Genomic DNA, 22,670 nt, shown 5'->3' with positions numbered 1-22,670 from the left:
AAATTTGGGCACATAAATCCAAATGATGGCCTTAAAGCGAGATTTAATCTCAGTCTGCCATGTCTCCAAAATATTATGCAAGAGTTATACAGCAGGTTTATTGTTCCATGCTTTGTACTAGAACCAAAGCAATGAAGGCAGGGGATATAAAAGAAATATTATTTGCTGTAAGATAAGAAAACTATTATTGATACGTAGTGTTCACATTTAATGTCTGTTACATCATCAGTTTCCACTAAGCAATCCTCTGACTTTGTGTGTCTCTCTCTCTCTCTCATAAGAAATGCGATTCTTGTTAAAAGTTCTGAGCGTGAGGCATAAGATTTCTGAACGCCCACCCTTGCATATCTTTAAAAAAACAACTTAGCAGTACAGATGCCAAGCAATGGCTGGAAGGGCGTGAGAAGAGTTTCATTTTCTGTAAAGTTTTAATTATAAAACAAGGCAAAGCAGGAGTTCATGATATCTGGGGGGAAATACTGTGACTATAAAAAAAAAAGTCAGGGATTAAACTGGTGTGATGTTATTTTCTTTAGAGAGACAAGGTGGGTGAGGTAATATCTTTTATTGGACCAACTATTGTTCGTGAGAGAAACAAGCTTTCGAGCCACACAGAGCTCTTCTTCAGGTCTGGGGAAGGAACATCAAGCCTCACAGCGAGGAGTGGAACAGATTGTTTAGCATAAGTAGTTAGCACATATTGTACGGGACCCGTCAAAATAGAGTGGGCCGTTAACACCTCTGCAGTCACTGGACAAAAAGGGGGGTTAGTGGGTTACAGATTGTTTTAATACGCCATAAATCCAGTGTCTCTGTTCAATCCATGATTTTTAGTGTCTAGCAGAATAATGAATTATTGAGTATTTTCTTTACCACGTAATGAAAGAATTAGAGAGACTTTGTTCCCTATATCAAGGATGGCAAAAATAATCTAGCTAGGGCAGAGGGAAGAGATGACATTTTGCTCAAACCCTATATAAAATCATGAGCCTTTGGGATTCTGTTATCTCTGCTCTAAAGATGGTCGCAAATCAAAACCCCACACCCTGCAACTTTGGTGAGTTCAGATTGGCATCCAGGTTTGCTGGTGGCCTCCATTCTGTCTTAACAGGAAGGGACAGACTGATACATCTCTGAACTCTGGGAACATTCAGACCCGAATTCTGATCTGAACTTTGCTGCTCTGCTTCTTGGCTATGAAATCCTCAACTCAAGCTGTGGCCTCCTAGGAAGAATATTTAATCTGCTTCTTGTTAGAGAGCAATTCCCATTGACTTTGTAAATGCTCTGTCCCTGCACTAGTGGAAATCTGTTTGTTACATACAGCAGCTGTGCCTCATAGTTCATTGGTTGCTAGGAAACAAGGGAATATGATCTAGTAGGAGCTATGTCTAGGGTCATCATCATGGTGTATAGTTTTAAATGCGTTTGTACAGTTTAACCTGTGCAGGCAGATATGCAGCAACCAATCATTTTTCCAGAGTAAAGATCTACATGGTCACTTTCCTCTGAGTGGCCAATAGCAGAGGGGGCTCAAAAAGCACCAGAAACCTCATGAGAAATCTGGCTCCCAGCCATCTTTGGCTTTATGCTACTGCTGTAAATAAATGGCTTGACTGAGTTTAATGCCAGACTAGTAGATGAAGGGCACTTGTGTCTCATTGTAATGAGCTGTGGCATGAGGGGAGAGAAAAAAGGTAACTGCTGTGTTTGCTGTGCAGACCGAAGCGAAATGAAGTCACTGTTGGTGACTCAGAGGCATAAGAGTTCAGAAGTAATGCACCTTACTTATACACTGCTAACAGCTACTTGTTGCTAATGTAAATATTTTCCATGTGAGTTCTTCAGATCTCCCTGTCATATAGCACGTGAGATAGTGCAGTGATCCCATGCTGTACAACACACTCTGGTGGATCATACAATCGTTTATGGGGGTTGGAGGGTGAGAGAGGAGAATGAAATATATATTTTGAAAACACAAGGCTTTTTCACAGAAGAAGAAAGAAGGAGCCTCCGGGTGTTAAGAAATAAGTTACCACTGTTAACTGTTGAAAATTATGTACTTTGAGTTTTGATTTGTCTTAATCATTTTCATGATGTGTTAATTGATATGTCCAGTGTTTAGCTGCTTTTACAGTATAGCAATAAACGGATCCTTGGAGTGCATGCAGCACTAAAGGTCTGGTCTTAATTTTGTAGAGCATTTTTTCCCCCCCAGTGCTAATACCTTGATTTCCCTTTCCCCCTCTTTCTCGTTCCAGAATCCAGAGCAGCTGCTGGAGCATTGTGCTCACAGGGAGATGATTCCTCATGAAGTCACTGGATCCCCTTCAGAAATCAAATGTGACTTTCCATTTATCAGACTGAAATCAGAACCAGCCAGACAGTGAAGCAAGAACAGTGGAGGGGGGACGGCGAAAGATGAAATCCAACCAAGAGAGGAGCAATGAATGCCTGCCGCCCAAAAAGCGAGAAATCCCCACCACCAGCCTGCCCTCCGAGGTGAAGCCAGTGGTCCTGCCGAACGAAAACCACCGCACGGACAACTTAACATGGCTCTCCAGTACACCCAGCAGCCAGAGCAGCATGGGTGGAAGGCACCGGACTGGAGGGAGTTCAGTGGAAATTGGCTTGCAGCAGGGTTTACACAAAGCACCGTCTACAGGAATGGACTATTCCCCACCGAGTGCTCCCAGGTCCGTTCCAGTCTCAACAACACTTCCCACAGTGTACTCGCCCGCACTCTCACAGTCAGGGACGCCTGTATCCCCGGTGCAGTACACGCACCTGCAGCACACTTTCCAGTTCGTTGGGCCCCAGTACAGTGGACCATACGCCGGATTCATCCCCTCCCAGTTGATTTCCCCGACAGCCAATTCCGCAACTTGTGCGGCAGCCTCTGCCACTGCTGTTGCAACCACTCCATCCCAGCGTTCCCAGCTGGAGGCTTATTCCACTTTCCTGGCCAGCATGAGCAGCTTAAGTCAGCAGGGGCACAAAGTTGAGCAGCATCTAGTCAGGACACCTGGATTGATTGCAGCAGGGTCTCCTCCACCGACCCAGCAAAACCAGTATGTCCACATTTCCAGCTCTCCCCAGAGCGCGGTCAGAAATGTGTCTCCTCCGACCATCCCAGTCCATTTGCATCCCCACCAAACGGCGATTCCACACACCCTCACCCTCGGCCCCTCCTCCCAAGTGGTGGTGCAGTACTCGGACTCCGGGGGCCACTTTGTCACGAGGGATTCTACCAAGAAAGCCGAGAGCAGCAGGCTGCAGGCAATGCAGGCGAAGGAAATACTGAATGGAGAGATCGAGAAAAGCAGGAGGTACGGCCTGTCGCCCTCTGGAGATGTGAGTCTAGTCAAAGCAGGCAATAAACCAGCTCCTCATCATTATGAGACCAGACATGTGGTGGTGCACTCAAGTCCTGCTGAGTACAGTGCACGGGATTCCTCAGGCATCAGGGCCTCTGTTATGGTTGTACCGAACAGCAGCACACCTATTACGGAGATGGAGGTACAGCAGGCCACCAACAGAGAAACTCCTCCCTCAGTCCTCAACGACAAGGGAAACCTGCATTTAGGAAAGCCAGCCCACAGGTCTTATGCTTTATCTCCGCAACAGACTATGGGCCACGAGGGGGTGAAAGCAGTCGCCACGCTGTCCCCCCACACTGTCATTCAGACCACCCACAGCGCCTCAGAGCAACTCCCTGTCGGGCTGCCTGCGACAGCCTTCTATGCCGGGACCCAGCCACCGGTAATTGGCTATCTGAGCAGTCAGCAGCAAGCAATTGGTTACCCTGGAAACCTGCCACAGCACCTGGTGATCCCTGGCACCCAGCCCCTGCTTATACCAGTTGGCAATGCAGACGTTGAATCATCAGGAGTAGCACCTGCTATAGTCACTTCATCTCCCCAGTTTGCAGCAGTGCCTCATACATTTGTCACTACCACCATTCCTAAGAGTGAGAATTACAGTGCTGAGTCGCTAGCAACCCAGCCGGCCTACCAGGCAGCCGTGGTGCAGGCCCAGATCCACCTCCCGGTGGTGCAGTCCGTAGCTTCTCCAGCCGCAGCTCCTCCTACACTGCCTCCTTACTTCATGAAAGGGTCAATCATTCAGTTGGCCAATGGGGAGCTGAAGAAAGTAGAGGACTTAAAAACAGAAGACTTTATACAGAGTGCAGAAATTAGCAATGACCTGAAAATAGACTCCAGCACAGTGGAGAGGATTGAAGACAGCCATAACCCAGGCATTGCTGTGATACAGTTTGCAGTTGGAGAGCATCGAGCACAGGTAATGAGCATTGCAAATTGTGGGCGTAGGTGGAAAGATACCAATTCTATCTTCCTGGAAACAACTTACCTTATGGCGCCTTCCAAGAGGGAGTTGTGTTCTTAGTTCTTCATCTGGCACACACCTAACAGCGCATGCCACGTTAGAGATCTCACTGGCCCAAAGTCACCCCTTGTACGGTGCCAGTGAAGTTATACCAGTAATAAATCAGGCCCATTTTATGCAATGGTAGATCTTGTTTTGGGAAACTACAGGACCTGATTCTCCTCTCACTACCAGTTTAAACTCAGTTTAAGTCGGTGAAGTTACACCAGAGTAACGCTGGGGAAAGAGGAGAATCATCTTATGGTTTGACTATGCCTGGGGGAAGGAATCATTTGTGTACTTGTTTCAAATTGTTAGCTCAACAACCCAGATCATATTGCAAATCTGTAGGCATTAGTACTATTACTTCTTTGTATTAGGATAATGCCACATGGTCCCAACCAACATTCAGAGCTGCACTGCACATAGTAAAAGAATGGTCCCCGGTCTGAATAGTGTGCAATCTAAATAGAAAGGATAGACAAAAGGCGGCAGGGGAAGCAGAAGCACAGAAGGGATTTGCCCAAGGTCACAAAGCAGGTCAGTGCCAGACGCAGGAATAGAATCCAGGTCTCTGAGTGTCTAATCCATTGCCCTATGCACTGGGACTGTAGGCAGTGATATTATTGGGAACAGGCCCCATTGTACTTTCTAACCAAAGAAAGGATCAAATCTGAGCCATGATCCTAGTGGTATTAAAAGGTAAAATTACTCAGTTTAAACCTCAAAAAGCATATGCTTTTCAATCTGACAGCTGAGTTTTAGTTTTGACTGATTCCTGCTTCAGAAGGCTCCAGTACCATTCAGTCTCAAATGAAAAACTGTCTCTGAGGGGTAAAGAGGGGACAAGGCTGTGAATTTCCATGGCTTGAAACGTGGAGCTTTCTTGGAATGCTTTCGCTCACACATTGAAGGCACTGAAACGCTACACAGAGTGTCATTCAGATTTTGGTTATGATGGTTGAAGTGCTGCAGAGCTCTCATGCTGTGTGTTCAAGGGAAATGTTAAAAGAAAAATCATCCCAGAACCTAGGCTACCCACACTTCTTCACTTTGCGTCATACTGGCTTGCATTGTAAAGAAGGAAATTGTAACTTTGCAACGGGCCTTTCGGACCCAGAGTTCAATGGTCATAAGCCGTTAATTTGATACTGTCCACTATCCAAGTAGCTCAGATTCCGCAGTGATGAGCAGGGGAATAGATGAGATCAATTAGATAGCAGTTTAGTTCAGAGAAGTATTTGGGTTATTTTTTGAAAAGCAAAACAAATCTCAGTGTAAGTGGTTTAGATTTGGTTTTAAATATTTCTCTGCGGTGTTCAGAACCCAGATGCTGCACAATGGTGGCTGGTCCGTGAGCATCACAAAGAGAGATGGACCAGAAACTAACTGGTTTAGTACAGTATTGCTTTCCAAAATGAGTGAGTTGTAGAAGGGAAACAAACAACATCATTGTTGAGGAGTAGATTAGAGCTCTGAAATTCTTTTGGTTTTAACAATCCAAGGCCTGTGCTTCCATAACTGCCTGCGTACAAGCGGGTTCCTATATATGATCCGCCACTCAGGTAACTGAGCATGCAAATTAGGTGTGCAGTTGTGTTCCCATTTATGCATTGGGGCTTCTGGTATTATCAGTAATCCATATAAGGAGGTGAGTATATTGTTTTTTTTATTATATATGTTTTTATATTAACAGTATCACTTTAAGAGACATAAGGAGGATCCACAGAATTGCTTTTCGTTTACAGCCTTCAAATCCCCAGTGATATCATTGCAGTGTAGGCTTAGAGCCTCACATCTCTTCTTCGGCTTCATGATCAGAAAAACAGTCCCTGGATCAGAACCGGTTATTATAATTTGTTTATAAATTGTTGCTTAGAATAATGAGATTTCAAAGATAGTAATTTCCCATCTGCAATTTTCATCTTGCTCTCATTTCTCTCCCTCTCCAGCCAGACCACTGGTCTCTGCACCAGCAGAAGAGGTACAAATTAGTAGGTAGCATTTATGTCATGTCTTGTTCACAGATATGTCAGTGTAGCCAATGTGTTGTAATGCTGCACACTGGGAAGAGCTCCCTTGCAGAAGGATAGAGTGCCATCATCTGGTAGAAACCATATTCAGTTGCTGGCTATAAAAACAAAACTGCAAGGCACAGTCTCATCCAGTGAAGTGTCAACTTCTCAAGAAGCCTATAAGAATCCGGCTGACGACATTCCAGTTAAAATACTCCACCAGCTGTGTTTCCCACAAGGGATGCTTCCAGAATTCAGAAAGAGTCACGTAGAGATAGGATTAAAATGTGGGTTTAATTTAGGTTTCCTGTAGATTCCAGAACTTGGGTCTCTTCCCAGATCAGCCGTGTCCCAGTATAGCAGCAAGTAATTCTCTGATTTGAATTTGCCTGGTTAGGGAGATGTTTCATCTCAGTGTGTCTGAAGTCTCTGATGACCTCATCCACAGTGTAACTTAGATATTTAAAAGCATTTTAACCTCATTAGTAGGTACACAACCATTACTGTTAGGAAATATACAATATGAAGAGGATTTAGTTTTGTGTTGAGAGGACAGAAGTTATTCTTGCTACATATATATAGAATAGTAACAGCCCCACATTCTGATATTCCTATATGTAGAATATATATTAGCTCCCAGAATACATTGGGGGAGTATATTTAAATAGGAGCTAATTATAATAAAGTATTATGACTGTAATATTTTTTTACAATTAGCTCTCATTTATAAGTATAGGCCCTCCAGTGTATTCTGGGGGCCTAATTATGATATTAATATAATTTAAAATATAGAGTATTAATATAATCTAAAAATAATGTTGTTATAATCAGCTGCCATTTAAATATACTCCTCCCGATGACTTCTGGGAGCTAATTAGAGTAATGGTGAATTCACATCTTCAGAGTCTGTACAAAAATTAACTAATCCTCGCACCATATCTGTGGAGTAGGTAATAAAGTATTTTTATCCTCACTTCGTAGATTTGGAAACCTGGAAAAAAAGATTAAGTAATTTATCTAGAGCTACACAGGAATGCAGTGGAAGAGCTGTCCTTAGAAATCCAGCATCTGTGGTTCCCAATATCATGCTCAATCTGCCTGACCACACTATTCTATTCTGATTACATCATTTCCTATATTTATTTTTATTGAACCAAGCCTGGAGATCCTTCCTTACTTTGTTTTGTGCAGTCCTTGTCACGCTGGAGTCAAATGGGAGTTTTGCCTGAAAAGAGACCTAAAGATTTGGAACATCATTTATAATTCTTAATGTTACTCTGTTAACAGCTCACACATCATCATAGCCTGTCTTTTTCCTTGCTGCAAGGAGCAGCCTTAGAAGGAAACAGAAGATGTACAGTAGTTCACCTGTACTTACACTAGATCAATACATACTGTGGAAGCAAAATAACTCTTCTAAAGTGCTGGCTTTTAAAAAAAAGGTTTTGGTTACTGATTATTGTTATGGAACAATGTGCTGCAATGTTGTCTCCTGAGGAAACTAAAGTACAGTTCAAAAGAAGAAAATGATGAACACATTCTTCACCATCTCTGGTTTTTAGTAGAATCATAGAAATTCAAGATGGCAAAGCCCTATTAGGTCATCTAGTCCATCCCTGCACCAGCGTAGCATTGTTCCCTTAAGTATATTTTAAGTGCTTCATCCAGTCTAGCTTTCCATCCATTTCTGCACACACAAATCAGTCACTATTTCTGTTGCTTTGCTCTCCACTTTCAATTAGCCTTGGCACACGGCAACAGAAATAAGAGGGAATTAGATTGTTTTCTGCTACAGATGGAGCGCGTTCTCTGTCATATGCTCCTGTGATCTGTACTTCATTGTTCTCTGGTCAGAGGGGCAGTAATTGTATATTCCTGTGAATGATAGGGAGGCTGTATTGCATGTTTAAATTTGTTACTCTGTTCTCTTAGCTTCTGAAAGGGCAGCACTCAAGGCCCTGTGTGGCACTGGCAAACAGAAGTTGCTTTCCTTGTGAATCATTGTTTAATTCCCCAGTGCTAGTCAGGTTTGGGATCACAGATTTGTGAAGAGCTCGATCTGTGATCCCTCCAGTGCTAGGGTTGTTTCTCTCTCCAGGATGCCACTCTTCTGACCCCGTCTGGAGAGCATAGTGGCACTAAGATTCCAGAAGTCACTGGGTAAGAAAGGTGTTGTAGGGCCCACATGTTAGAAAGGTTGGAGCAGAAACCACCATACCCATTGTGGATAACAAGGGCCCAGTAGAAGGAGGGCCTGTGTATCCTATGTCCACAGCAGACAACCATTACAAATTTGTAATCCACATACAAACCAATGAAACTGAGGGACGGATACTCTGTCTGGCAGAATTTTGCCACATGATAGCCAGAAAACTCCCTGACTTTCAGCCTCCAGACTTTTTTCCTAGTTGTTCTATCCTGGGGGGTGGGAGGGAGGGTTCCCTTCTTGGGCAGGCAGGGAATTTAATGTTCCAGAAACATTCATGTCTTGGGCCTGCACCCATCTTGGGAGACTCCCAACGGGCAGAGAGAGAGTGTGTGTGTGTGTGTGTGTGTGTGTGTTTGTGTGTGTGTGTGTGTGTGTGTGTGTGTGTGTGTGTGTGTGTGTGTGTGTGTGCGCAGACCCAATGCTTTCGCAGTGCAAGCTAGACCCCTTTCTCCCATGGCAGCACAGTTCCCTCAGAGTGGTGCTGCCATGCTCTTCTCACAGGCTGCTGCCTTCAATATCCTGCCGCCTCCTCAAGGGGAGAGGAGTGACAGTGCAGGGGGGGAATCCAAGTAAGGCTAACCCAGCTTGATCAGCTTCCTCAGCTCACTCCCATTTACTGTCCTCCACACTAGCTCTGCACTGACACCCTTCCTCAGCACTGAGAGGGTGAAGAGGCACCACTCCCCTCCGCACAGCCCCAGCACTGGGCTGGCGGAGAGCAGAGGGCCTTGCACTGCCTCTCTGGAACTGGGTGAATTACACTCTTGTATGGGATGCTGAGCTCCCCAAACCCCTATGGACTTTAATGGAAGATGAGGGTGCTCAGTCCTTCACAGGATTGGGCTCTCATACAGCAGCATAAGCGGAGAATGATGGTATGACACATATATTATCTTAAAGCATTTGTGCCTTTATTTTCCATGTTCCACGTTTGTAGCTGGACTGATCTTTGGGACCATTAAAAGTGGCCAAAGTAGCTCAATCAGGCTTTAATACACAAAGGAGGAAGAAACTTGGCCAGAAACTAGACATTCAGTCCACAAATTAACCAGCTGCACCCCTTGTACTAGGTAGTTTCTACTTTGTTTGTTAAAGGAACTATAGCAATGAGCCGCAAACCTAAAGTTCTTCCATGTCTGCGTTGCTGTGTAAAATCCACTGCAGTCTGAGTGATGAGGGTGACATTTCATCTAAACTGGCGTTCTCAGCGTGTATCACAGGCATTCCAGTGCCAGGGCGTGTTTCCTGAACAACGGAAATTGCTTCCACTAAAAAATGAGTCAGACTGTGAATTAAAACAATTACATGATTTAGATGAAACATTCAAAGATAACTTTTCAAGAGAGTCAAAGAATTTGACTGTTTTCATAAATGATTTTCACAACACTGGGATATAAAGAATCTCAGCAGCACCTTCAGATGTGCTTCAAGAGGGACGTACATTTTATTTTCTTGCTTTATTGTTTAAATGCTAGAAACATGGAGACATGATTTTAAAACAGTCTCGCTTCTCTCCTAAGAAAATACAGCAAGGCCGGGTGACTCAGATGGAGTCACCTTTTTAAAAAAAAATCTTATGCACAAGCAAAAAATGCAGGACATGTTCACTCAAGCCCCACTTTGGGGAGGGACTAAAGTTTCATTGCTTATGAAAATGGGCTATCTTTTTAACCCAGGTTTTTTTTTTTTTTTTTACTGGCAGTTGTCTAAAACAGAGGCAGTTCCTAGTTTTCTTCTTTCTTTCTAAAATGTGTCCCATCTGTAACAAAGAGCTATATCCTGTTTGTTTGAATATCATTACTGAACCACAGAAATACCTCAGTGGTTAGCATCCTGCCATCTTTGTTATTTAAGATCACCACCTGCAATTTTGGAGGGCGGTTTTAATGAATTACATGTTAAGTACATGCTTACATATTAAACCCTGTAGAAAGTAGTTAGACATGTAATGCAAGCATTGCTTACATCCAGCTGAAGATGGGAGTCAGTGAGCAGATATACGTTTCACTGAACAAGAAATACCCCTTTGGGGAGAGTACATGGGGCATGTTTGAGAGAAAATGAAAGAAGACCAAAAGAAATAGAAGAGAAGAAGGAAAGATATAGAGATGAGGTAGTAAAATCAAAGAGAACTAATAGACTAGTAGATTCAAAGTCAGCCGGTTGATCCACATCTAGATATGCACTGTACAGCCAGCAGCTTCCATTCAGGTCATCACAAGCTACTGGTCCCTCAGCACTGTTGAATTCCAAGCCACTTATTTAGTTCCTTGTATATAACCTTGAAAATCTTGGCTCTGGAATACTTTCTATATTCTGAAGTAGCAATGGTTGGTATATACCATCTATAATTCATTGATTGATAGAGTTTAAGGCCAGAAGGGACCATTATGATTATCTAGTCTGATCTCCTGCATAACACAAGTCATAATCCATTGATAGATGTTGGTTACACCTACAATTTTTGTTGTTGTTTGTAATTCTTTATTGACAGACTGCTCTAAAAAGTATTGTCAGACCTGTCAGCGGCATTTGGGATAGACTAGCGAGGAGAGAAGTGGAGATTACCAAGCAATATGCTGGTGTTGGGGCAGCTGGAATAGAACAAAGGATATTTTTGGAGATAATGGAACAGGAGAAGCAGGATTTGGGGGAGGGTTTACATGTGAGAGGAGAAGGAAGGAGGGTTTAGAGTGACAGCTCTCTCTCTCTGCATCACACTTGGGAACATGAGTTCATGACAGCTGTTATTGATACCATGCCATAAATTAGATTGTAAATCTGCAAATCTCAAACCATTGTACAAGGAGGGTAAATATCATTATACTTATTATTCAAATGGAGAAACTGGCACAGAGAAGTTAACTGACCTGTACAAGGTCGCCCAGCAGGTCAGTGGCAGAGCTGGGAATAAAACACATCTCTTCTCTCTCCATCCTATGCCCTAGCCATGCTAGTCTTCCTATAAACATTCATTTGGTTGACATTCAGGAAGATACCAGAGTTGTTCTTTGAATAGTGCCACTGTTAGTGCTCTACTTCAGGTGTGCGTGTGCTCTGGTAGCAATGTCTGTTCTGCTGGCACATGCGCCCTACACATCCTCCCGCCCCATACAGAGGCTATATAGGGCTGGCTGGGTGAACCATCCTCAGTTCCTTCTCAACCGTCTTTGGCCAGAGATGTAGTCTAGCATGTGACTGTTTGCTTTGTACCCGTTTCCCTCTTTTTATTAGTGTTTTGGCTTTATAATTAGCTCTTAGTAGTAATAGGCTTAGTACCTTATAGTTGGAACGTTTGTTCCGTTTTTCTTTTCTTAAAGTAAATAAATAGTACATTTTTGTTTTTTTGTTTTTCCTCTGTTGAGGGGTTGGAACAATTTTTCTTCCATCGGGGATGCTTTCTACCCGGGATTTAAACAGTGCCTCTCTTGTCAAGAAGTAATCCCTGCTAGTGACAGGCACTCCCACTGCATTTGTTGCTTGGGAGACTCTGCCATTCCCAGCAAGTGTAAAATCTGCTCTTCTTTTAAAGTAAGATCCAGTAAAAACAGGGAAATTAAGTATAGATTATTAATGATGGAGCAGGCTTTGGACCCAGGTACAGAGAACTTCCCTGTACAGGGACCCTCCATGCCTGTCTCATCATCATCGAGATCACAGTCACCAAGAACTTCCAAGGGGAAGACAGCACAAAAAATCCCTTTCACCTACCTCAACTGCTTCATCTCAGTCTTCAACATTGTCCAGTCATCAGTTTTGATGGTTTGGTCAAGTCCAGACCAATGGCCAGGTTTAATCAGCTGCACAACACAACCTCCCTTCCTCAATTTGGACACCACCTCTCTCTATTTCATCAAGCATGGGAGGCTGTAACATCGGACAGATGTGTATTGGAGGCCATTACTTAGGGTTATACTATCCAATTTTCGTCCACTCTGCCCTTCCAACCTCCTTCTCCATTCCTCTTTAGGGACCCCTCATGAGCAATTGCTGACACACGAGATCTCATCACTCCTCCTAAGTCTGGGAGCCATATAGCCAATCCCACTTCAGCACAGGGGGAAAAGGTTCTATTCAAGATATTTTCTGATACCCAAGAAAAAATGAGGGTTGGAGGCTGAGACTAGGTCTTAGGCAATTGAACAAGCATGTCAGACATCTGAAATTCAAGATGGTGTCCCTAGCAGCTGTAATTCCCTCCCTCAAAGATGCATACTTCCGCATAGCGATTCAGCCTTCTAACAAAAGATTTTTTCGTTTCACTCTCAATCATAATTATTACCAGTACCAGGACCTATTCTTCAGCCAATTATCCGCCCCAAGGATGTTTTAGAATCATGGAGGTCGTAGCTGCCTACCTCTGTTGTCTAGGATTGGCTTTCTTTCCCTACCTCAACAATTGGCTCCTCAAGGGTTGGTCATATCAGGAGATATGGTTGGCAGTTTGAACAACAACTTCACTAATCCGAAGTCTAGGCCTGCTGATAAAACTAGAGAAATCCATCTTGACTTCTACACAAGAAATTCTCTTTATAGGAGTGCTTCTAGATTCAATAATAGGCAGAGCTTATCTCCCTCTCGACGGGTTCTCTGCTCTAAAGACACTTATACAAAGAACGTAGCTCATCCCTCAAGTTCCAGCAAGGACATGTCTGCAACTCCTGGGACACATGACAGCTTGTGTTTTTGTGACACAAAATGCCAGGTTGCATCTTCAATGTCTCCAGGGGTGGCTCAGGACTGTTCATGTACCCAACAAACAGTCTAAACAAGCAGGTATCTGTACCCATTAAGGTCCTACAGTCACTCAACTGGTGGATGAATCCATCCAAAATTTGTGCAGTAATCCTGTTCAACCAGAATCCTCCTACAATCATATTAACATTGGATGCTTCCCTCTTGGGATGGGGAACACATTTGGGTCCTCACGCAGTCCAAGGAAATAGCCACAACAGGAACAGCACTTGCACATCAATCTGTTGGAACTAAGAGTGGTCAGAAATGCTTTCCTCCACTTTCTTCCTCTACTCAAAAACAAGTCCATCAGTATCATGACAGACAACATATCAATCGTCAGAGCAGAGCACATTCCCCCTCATTCTGCACTGAAGTGATAAATGTGTGGAACTGGTGCATAGCCAATTGGATAGTCATCTCAGCTTCTTACCTTGCGGGTATACAAAACACCATGTCAGATGACCCAAGGAAATAGTTCTCCCTAAATTACGAATAGGAGTTGGACTCTTGAGTCCTCAACAAAATATTTTTAGTTTGTGTATTTCCAGAGGTCGACCTTTTTGCCATGGCAGCCAACAAACAATGAAGGAAATTCTTTTCCAGAGGGGGGTTCAATTGCCAATCTCTAGGAGTTGTTTTCCTCATTACCTGGGCAAAGTGTCTTTTCTATGCATGTCCTCTAACTCCATTGCTCTTAAGGTCCTTATCAAAAATCAGACAAGACCGAGCCAAAGTCATTTTGATTGCATCAACTTGGCCAAGATAAGTTTGGTTTCCTTGTTTCATCAAACTCATCTTTTGCCCTCCCAAATAAACCTCAACTGTTGTCTCACGATGTGGGTCAGATACTTCACCCCAATCTGAACATCCTGCAACTACAAGTTTTGTTCCTCAATAGACCACATGTTCAGCAGAAGTACAAAAGATACCATTAAAGGAATTTACTAGACCTACCTTCAGAAATGGAGACGATATAACCTTTGGTGTAACTGGCACCATCTTTCTCCTATCCAGTCATCTCTTTCGTCAGTCTTGGATTTCCTATTGGAATTGAAATATCCAGGCCTTTCTGTGAGTTCCCAGCAAGGTTCGCCTAGCGGCAATAACAGCTTTCCATGTGCCAGTAGGTTTCTTAGTATTTGCTCATCTGACTGCAATGAAATTCCAGGACTTATCTATCTTTTTCTGCAAATTAGAGCCCCTACACTGCTTTGGGATCTCAACCCGTTTCTTAACCATCTCATGAAACAACCTCTTGAGCCATTAGCTATGTGCTTGCTGCTGCATCTGTCTATGAAGACTGCCTTCTTGGTGACCATCATTTCTTCTTGAAGGGTTAGGGAGATACGGGCTCTAATGGCAGATTCTCCCTTGTTCCCCAAGGAGAAGGTATTTTTATGACCTCATCCAAAGTTCTTACCTAAGGTTTCCTCTCAATTTCATATCAACCAAACTAGTCACCTTCCATTTTTTCCCTAAACCACGTCAGTTTGCTAGATATTAAGCAAGTGTTAGCCTTTTTCTTGGACAGGACTAGGCCATTCAGGAAGACCCCAAGCCTCTTTTTGTTTCTGTTGCAGATAGCATTAAGGGAATGCCTATCAACACTCAAAGACTTTCTAAACAGATTATTGCCTGCTGTGGCTTTGCTGAGGTTACACCTCCCCTAAAAGTGACTGCATGCTCTACTAGACCAGTCTATATCAGTAGCTCTACTCAAAGATGTTCCAGTTGCTGAAATCTGCAGGGCTCCAACCTGGTCCTCGGTGCACACGTTTTCCAACCATTGTGCCCTAATTCACACTGCAAGATCAGATGTGGTATTAGGCAATGCAGTTCTTTCTTCAGTGATGGACCCTTTCCAAAACTCCCACCTCCTTAAAGGGTTACTGCTTGGGAGTCACCTAAAGTGGAGCACCCACAGGGACACTTACTCAAAGAAGTTACTCACCTTGTGCAGTAACTGGAGTTCTTTCAGAGGTGTGTCCTGATGGGTGCTGTACTACCTGTCCTCCACCCTCTGCTTCGGAGCTGCCTCTGTGGCTTTACAGTAGAGAAGGAACTGAGGGCAGCTCGCCCACACAGCCCTGTAATAGCCTCAGTACTGGGCATGAGGATGTGTAGGGCACATGAACTGGCAGAACAGGCATTGCTACCAGAATGCTTCGATCAAAGGTGCAGGGGCGCATGCACACCTAAAGTGGAGCACCCACAGGGACACACATCTTGAAGAACTCCAGTTAGTGCACAAGGTGAGTAACCTCATCTTCTAAGGATTAAGGTAAATGTGAATGGCAGGCTATACAAAATAAATGCACAGTGAATAAAAGATTAATAAATGGTATCCGAACTGTTTATGCCCAAGCTTCATTGCATGTTGTTGAGCAGATGATAAAGATAAGGCTCAAACACTGTTGTGGTTTTGTGCTGTAGATTGGCCAGTCTCAGAGGAATTGTTTGTCCTTGTTAAAAGGGCATTAACCTTAAGTTTAATGTCCAGTGTAGTGACATTACAGACTGACACGGCTGCTACTCTGAAACCTGTCATTATGGATACTGAATAAGCTTTTACAGTGCACATATTTATCAGTCTCTCCAGCTAAAACTAAAGAGCTGACCTTAACTGTATGTGTACTGAGCACATACTATAGTGGATCAGTGTTTTCATATTCATGTTCTCTCTCTCTCTCTCTCTCCCCCCCCCCCTCTCGTTTTCTTCTCTTTCTACAGGTCAGTGTTGAAGTCTTGGTCGAATACCCTTTTTTTGTATTTGGACAAGGCTGGTCGTCCTGCTGCCCTGAGAGAACCAGCCACCTCTTTGATTTGCCATGTTCCAAACTCTCAGTTGGGGATGTCTGCATATCGCTTACTCTCAAGAATCTGAAGAATGGCTCTATTAAAAAGGGCCAGCCCATGGATTCAGCTAGTATCTTGCTGAAGCACTCAAAGAATGACAGTCTAGCTGGAAGTAGACACAGGTATGTGGAGCAGGAAAATGGTATTAATCAGGGAAGTGCACAGATGTTATCTGAGAATGGTGAACTGAAGTTTCTGGACAAAATAGGATTGCCTGCAGCACCTTTGCTCACCAAAACAGAACCCAGCAAGCCCACGGCGACGAGGAAGAGGAGGTGGTCGGCCCCTGAAACACGGAAACTAGAGAAATCAGAAGAGGAACCACCTTTGACTCTTCCCAAGCCTTCTTTTATTCCTCAGGAGGTTAAAATTTGCATTGAAGGTCGATCTAATGTAGGCAAGTAAAGGCTGTTTGGGGAAAGGAAATTAGGCTATCCCTTGTCATTTTTATCCAGATTACTGTACTGTAGACTAAATAACCCAGTATTTACATGTTATCATCTTATTTTAGGTTTATGTTATAACCTTGTTATAGTTGCAGCTGGTATTATGCAGGAGACAGGTGCATATGTTTTTCCACAAGTGTTTTGTCAGTGACTAGGTTTATTGAGAGCTACAGAAGGGGCAGTATCTGCTTCACGCACCCTTAGTGGAAATGAATGTGTTGTCATGGCTCCTGTTTTCTGTCACCTAGTGTAGAGCAGACTCCAGCTGTTCTTTTTTCTGTGAGGTGACGAGACAGGAACTGTAGCAGAGATAAACTGCACTGTATGCACTGTGTGTGTTTCAGTCCCAAGGAGGGATTGCAGCTCCCTGGCTGGGTCGTTAGGAGGTTCTCTCGCGCCAAGAGCACACTAAGAACCCAACACACACACATTATTAAAAAAGGATCAGACAGTCTTTGACACATTTCACAATCAAACCAACTTTTAGTCCAGGCTCTACAGTATATATATTTTCCCCCAGGGGGTCCGACTGCACTGAATTTTATTCATAAAGTGACTGCCACGCAAATGTTTCTTTTCGGCTTGCTAGTGCAGTTCCATTGCCAGAGTGTAACATTCAGTAAGGTTCTATGCTTGCATTGTTACACTGCTAGTTTTTCTTAATGACATAGCCAGGGTGAGGGAAGCCTAAAGTTCGTTGGGTCCCCTAGCTAAGGGGAAACTTCTGGTTCTGTGCAGTGTTAGATAAATTGATCAGGTTATGCCATTGACATTTGCTTCCACAAGGTAGACACGTACTGCCCCTTTGAGAGCGCAGAGATAAATTGTTTGCATTTAGGTTGCAAATCTTTGTCTTTAACTCTAGTACTGTTTTTAGTTCATGACGATGGACAACTGGTGCCACTTTTTTCAAAATTCAGTGTGACACAAGGAATCGGACGTTGAAGATGAACATAGAATGTCTTTAAGCACTTAAAATGCTGTTCACGCTTTCTTGTCGAGCATCCTGGTCTAACACTCAATAAGTACTGTATCTCACTTTAATCTGTTTGAGGGGGGAAAAAAGAATCTATTCAACACTGTTAACTACATATGACTATGTAGAGTTTTCTCACAAGCAAGATGTTGGAAATTTTAATGTGGTTTCAAAGGGATGAATGTGAATTATTGAACTAGTATGTGACAGTCATTGTCCACAAAGGACTACTTAATAGGAGGCACTTTTAAAACTTTAATGCTTGAGAAAGAGTTAAAGGCATATGCGAGCTGACAGATAATAAAAGAATAAGAGAGAGGAAAAAAGAAAGAGGAAAAAAATCATTATTGTCCAGTGTTTTTGAAAAAGATGGACTTTAAAGAATCTTGCAATTTGCACATCTTGAGTTTATCATTTGTGTGGTATTCCTGCAGTTTTTACCTAATAATGTTGTGGGGAAGGGAGGGGGACTGAGAGAGCATAAACAAATGTAGCAATTATTTACTAACCTGCCTAAGCTCTAGGCCATTTTATAGAGTTATGTTCCTTTTAAAGTTCATTTTTGGTCTTTCTGCCATATCTGTCGCACAGAACCAGGTCCTAGCAGGACAACTCGGAGAATTTTTCTTCAGATACATTGAGAGAGTTTTCCAGAAAAGACATCTCTATACATAAGAAGGATTTTATAAAAAAAAATATTATTTTATTATTATTATTATTATTTGTTGTTTTAATGACATTTTCCAGTTGAAATACAATCTTGATTTCAGAGTTTGGTACAAAACAGTAAGAGGGAATGGTGGTTTCAGACAGTTAAGTCTTTTTTGTTCCCAGTAATCTGAAACAAAGGTAGGGCCGGATCCTTAGAGGTGCTGTGCACCTTTGGTTCCTGTCAACGGGAGGTGCAAGTACTAAGCACTTCAGGTGTGAGCTGAAGCCCATTGCATTCAATCCCATTGGTTTCAGTGGGCTTTGGATTAGGCCCTCCATGATCAACCCTTTATATTACTATTACTTTTGTTTTGTAATTGAGTTTGCATCCTTCAAGTACTTTTGAAGAAGCTGTACTAATAGGGAGTTAGGCTATAAAAGTTCTTGATTAGAGATACAGTATCTAAAATGAACAAATTCCTTAAAAATCTCATTTTCCCGCTCCTAAAATACAGTATTTCCAGCTCCTTTATTTACAAAAAATCTGAAAACCCCCGAGCTTTTTGGTTCTTTTATTCATTACTTGAAATTTAGCTCACACCAGAACTAATTGTTTTTATACCATTTTCTGCGGTGCACCAAAAAGATTTAAATAAGTTTAAAATAGCTTGAAACTTTTCTTGAATTTCCTTGAATTTCATTAACCTCTCAGCAGGCTACCAAACAGCTGAGCAGGTTCATTCTCACGGTCACACTGCTTATCTAGTGCTGTACTTTTTTTTAACGTTTCTGCTCAGAGAACTTGCTTAATCTTCCATATACTCCGCTCAGGGCACTTGCAATTTATTGTTGTTTTGTTTGTTTTGTTTTTTGTTATGTTTTAACCTTTGATGGTAAGAGGAATAGAAAGATGTGGGCAGAATTAGATTTTAGTTCACATTAGAACCATTATATATTCATAATACACATAATCAGAAAATCTGAAATAAAACCACACACACACATCTTTTTGGCTAATAAAGAAGCAGGGACTCTTAAACTGACTGGATCTATTCTACTAACACTAACAATAAACAAATAAAAAAAGTTTGGAGCAATAGGAATGTATTAGTTCTGTGATTGTATTTCAGATTTAGGAATTCTGAAATAATTGGTTCCTTCCAAGCAATTGTCCCTTTTTGTGCTTTTGCTTTTTTAGGATGTGCAATACTTTATGTGCCAACGTAGACCCACCCACGCGGTGGTAGCTAGATCTCACACCCTCTTCCACTTTCACCTTTTTGTTTTCTTTCACTGTTTTCTCTACTCTCCTCCTCCCAAAATAAAAGTGTTTAGGGCCTTATACCTCCCTTGATTGGGGGCACAGAATCTGTATGTAGTTAACAGGTGTGGCACACATGGATCGATGGCCCTGGATGGTCCATATTCTTTCAAATGTAAGTCCCTGGCCTCCGCAATATAAAGAAGAAGATCCAGAAAAAGGCTTAGTGGATGTTCCCTCCCACAAAAAAAAAAAAGGATTTTTAAAGGGGGGGATAAGAATTTTGTGAATGTGAGGGACCTGTAAATCGCAAACAGTTCAGTCATGAGTAAATAACATCGTCTCTTACATGAGTGAAAGCAGCCTTCTACAGCATTATCAGTGTCATTTTCTCTTCAATCTATGCCTGTAACTGTTACTTTATATATATAATATACCTATACTTTACATGCACGTGTATATGAATGTTACCATCTGCTTGATGTACAATGTGGGTGAAATTCACCCCTGTGCAAAAAGCCAATACACCACTTATGTCACTAACGGGTGCATTAACTTGGTATTGGCTCTCTGTACAGGAGTAAATTTCACCCCTAAATAGACAGAAAGAGGTGACTACTTTCAGTTGGCTGAATCTGGAGTTTGGCTCCAGTTGCAATGAACTAGCAGGCCCATGACCCCTCATTCACATGAGTAAATCCTTAATCCAATGGGGTGAGTTGCCCCATTGATAGCTCAAAGGAGTAAGGGGATGTCTGCTCTCCAGCAGCATAGTTACAACTCTGCCACACTGTAGTGTACACACTTCCTACCTAGATGGAAGGGGGGTTTCCGTCAGTAGTGACTCCACTTCTCTGTCAGTGGAAGAATTCTAGCCACGTCTACGCTGGGGATTAGGTCGACCTAACTGTGGTACTCAGGGTATGACATTTTTCACAGCCCTGAGCAACATTGCTAGGTCGATCTAATGTTGAAGTGTAGATGTGGCTAGAATTCTTGTGGCTTGAGGTGCACAGTGAAAATAATAATCACAGGCATAGAAATATTTAGGTGAGTTCAGTGTAAAAGGATGAGTCATGTGCCTCTGTACAGTGTCCACTTTGCAATATTAACTGACAAGTCTTTTTTTTTTTTGTACCAGACCTGTTTAGTTTACAATGAAATGCATACAATCACCAAGAAATTTAGTCAGGGCAAAAGAAAAAAATAAACAAGAACCTCTTTATAGGGATTTCTAAAAAAACAATATATCTCTCTATATATAATGACTGTTCCTTATAGTGTTTAACTTAGGCATCGTTTCAGTTTGTCTGGGCCACATCATGGGGAATTTGGAGTTTGATGTCACTTACCTCAAGTCCTTTAGTTGAAACCCAAATTGGATTTTTGTTTGAACTATTTAATGATTTTGTACATTGTTGTTGTGGGGTTTGGGGGGGATTTTTTTTTTAATGTATGTTTGGGTGGGTTCCGTTTTTTTTAACCCTGTCGTCACTTCGTTAAACCATTGTTCTGTCATTTTCTCAGCACCAGGAAGTGACATCACTGCTCTTGTTTCCCTAAAGCAAGGAACATTTAGAAACCTTTCACACCTCTTACTCAGGGATGGGGCTGGCGTATGCGTGGTACACTGATGTGACCAGAAGCAGCACTTTTACTGCTCTGGAGTAGGGATGTACAATTTCAAGGACAAGTTTGGATTTCCTGCATCTCGTGGATTAACTTTGTAGATATCACATAAATTGCAATACAAAGCAGCAGATTCAAAGTGAACCGTAGCTGTTGGTTACCATGAGACTCTCTTGTTGCATAGAGATTAATTTTACCTAAGTATGTTGCCAATATTAAAGAAAACGATGAAATTCTCTGTTAATGCATGTGACTACTAAAATGAAAAAAAAATGTTTCAGGGAGAACGAATCTTAACTATTTAAAAAACACTAATAGTGTTATTTCACTAGGGTTCTTAGTATGTAATGCCATGGGCAGGAGGCCACAGTTCTGCAAACACTTATGCATGTGCTTAACTTTAAGTATCCGATTAGGCCTATGGAAGGCAGGGGGACTATACATGTTAATGTTAACTACATGGATAAGTGTTTACAGAAATTAGTGGCTCGATCGTTTAGAGCCAGATTGTGATCTTAGTTACAACAGCTATACGTTTGGAGTAACTATTGACATCAGTGGAGTTAGTCCAGACTTGCACGGGTGTAACTGAGATGAGAATCTGACCTGTTGTCACTTCTATTATGAAGCATACCCAAAAATGGGAAAGTGCAACCTGCACTCTTCTAAAATAATTTCCACTTCTTCCTTTCCCGTGACTGCGGACAGCACCAGACAACAGCAGAGTACAATCTGTGGACTTACCCAGTGTTGATGTGAAAAGCAAAGGAATTTTAGCAGAGTGTGGTCAGTGCTTTTCTTTTCATGGCTTTTTTTCCCCCCCAATCCCCAAAATCCTGAAATAAAAAAAGAGTCCACCCACAAACATAGAGGTGTATGTGTGCGTATACATGTGCACGCACGCACGCACACACACACACATAAAAGCAAATGATTATGTTCAGTTGATTTTGTATCCTTTTCAAGGACAGTGTTGTGTTTTCTGTTGATAAGGAAATTCCAAACAAGTTGCACACCTCTACTCCAGAGTTAATTTCTTTTACATAGACGACCTCGCTTCAGATGTGTTACCTTACTGATAGGATCTTTTCTTGTAGCACTATACCTTGTGGGAATATTTTTTTGATGTAAACCTAATTTGAGAAGCTTACCAAAAAAAAAAACCTTTTTGGAAGCACTCACATTGAGGAGTACAGGTAATGTTTTAAAAAATTGCACAAAAGAAAAATGAATGTTGGAATGATTCATTCAGTGTTTGAAAAAAAGATGGATCTGTTGAAACAGTGTGTTTCATACCTTGTTTGTAAAAAAAAAAAAAGATTTTTTTTTTAAAGTACAAAAGCAGAGAAAGGTTGAAAGTTACATGTTTTTTGTATATAGAAACTGTCACATTTAGATGATCTGATTTGTATTGGCTCTGGACAGGAAGAATTATATACTTAAAAGGCTCTTAAAGAACAACTATGCTCAATTTTCTGTTCATATCACATAAATCCCAATGTGG

At 42.2% G+C, this 22,670-nt stretch overlaps 1 protein-coding gene across 1 annotated transcript; it reads left to right on the top strand.

The window, feature by feature from the left end:
* The first annotated feature begins 2,359 nt into the window (after window positions 1-2,359).
* ATXN1 (ataxin 1) lies at window positions 2,360-16,728 on the top strand. Its single transcript, XM_065399574.1, has 2 exons — window positions 2,360-4,302; window positions 16,078-16,728. Exons 1-2 carry the CDS (start codon window positions 2,422-2,424, stop codon window positions 16,606-16,608), a joined length of 2,412 nt encoding a protein of 803 aa, XP_065255646.1. The 5' UTR covers window positions 2,360-2,421; the 3' UTR covers window positions 16,609-16,728.
* The last annotated feature ends 5,942 nt before the right edge of the window (window positions 16,729-22,670 follow it).

The sequence above is a fragment of the Emys orbicularis genome, chromosome 2, assembly GCF_028017835.1.
Source record: "Emys orbicularis isolate rEmyOrb1 chromosome 2, rEmyOrb1.hap1, whole genome shotgun sequence".
Classification (NCBI taxonomy): Eukaryota; Metazoa; Chordata; order Testudines; family Emydidae; genus Emys; species Emys orbicularis.
Note: the sequence above shows the minus strand (reverse complement) of the source record. Positions and strands in the feature narration are given on the sequence as shown.

Coding starts and splice junctions, on each gene's coding strand:
- ATXN1 (XM_065399574.1), top strand. CDS start 2,422: ATGAAATCCAACCAAGAGAGGAGCAATGAATGCCTGCCGCCCAAAAAG. Junction 4,303..16,077: donor TTGGAGAGCATCGAGCACAG/GTAATGAGCATT, acceptor CTCTTTCTACAG/GTCAGTGTTGAAGTCTTGGT.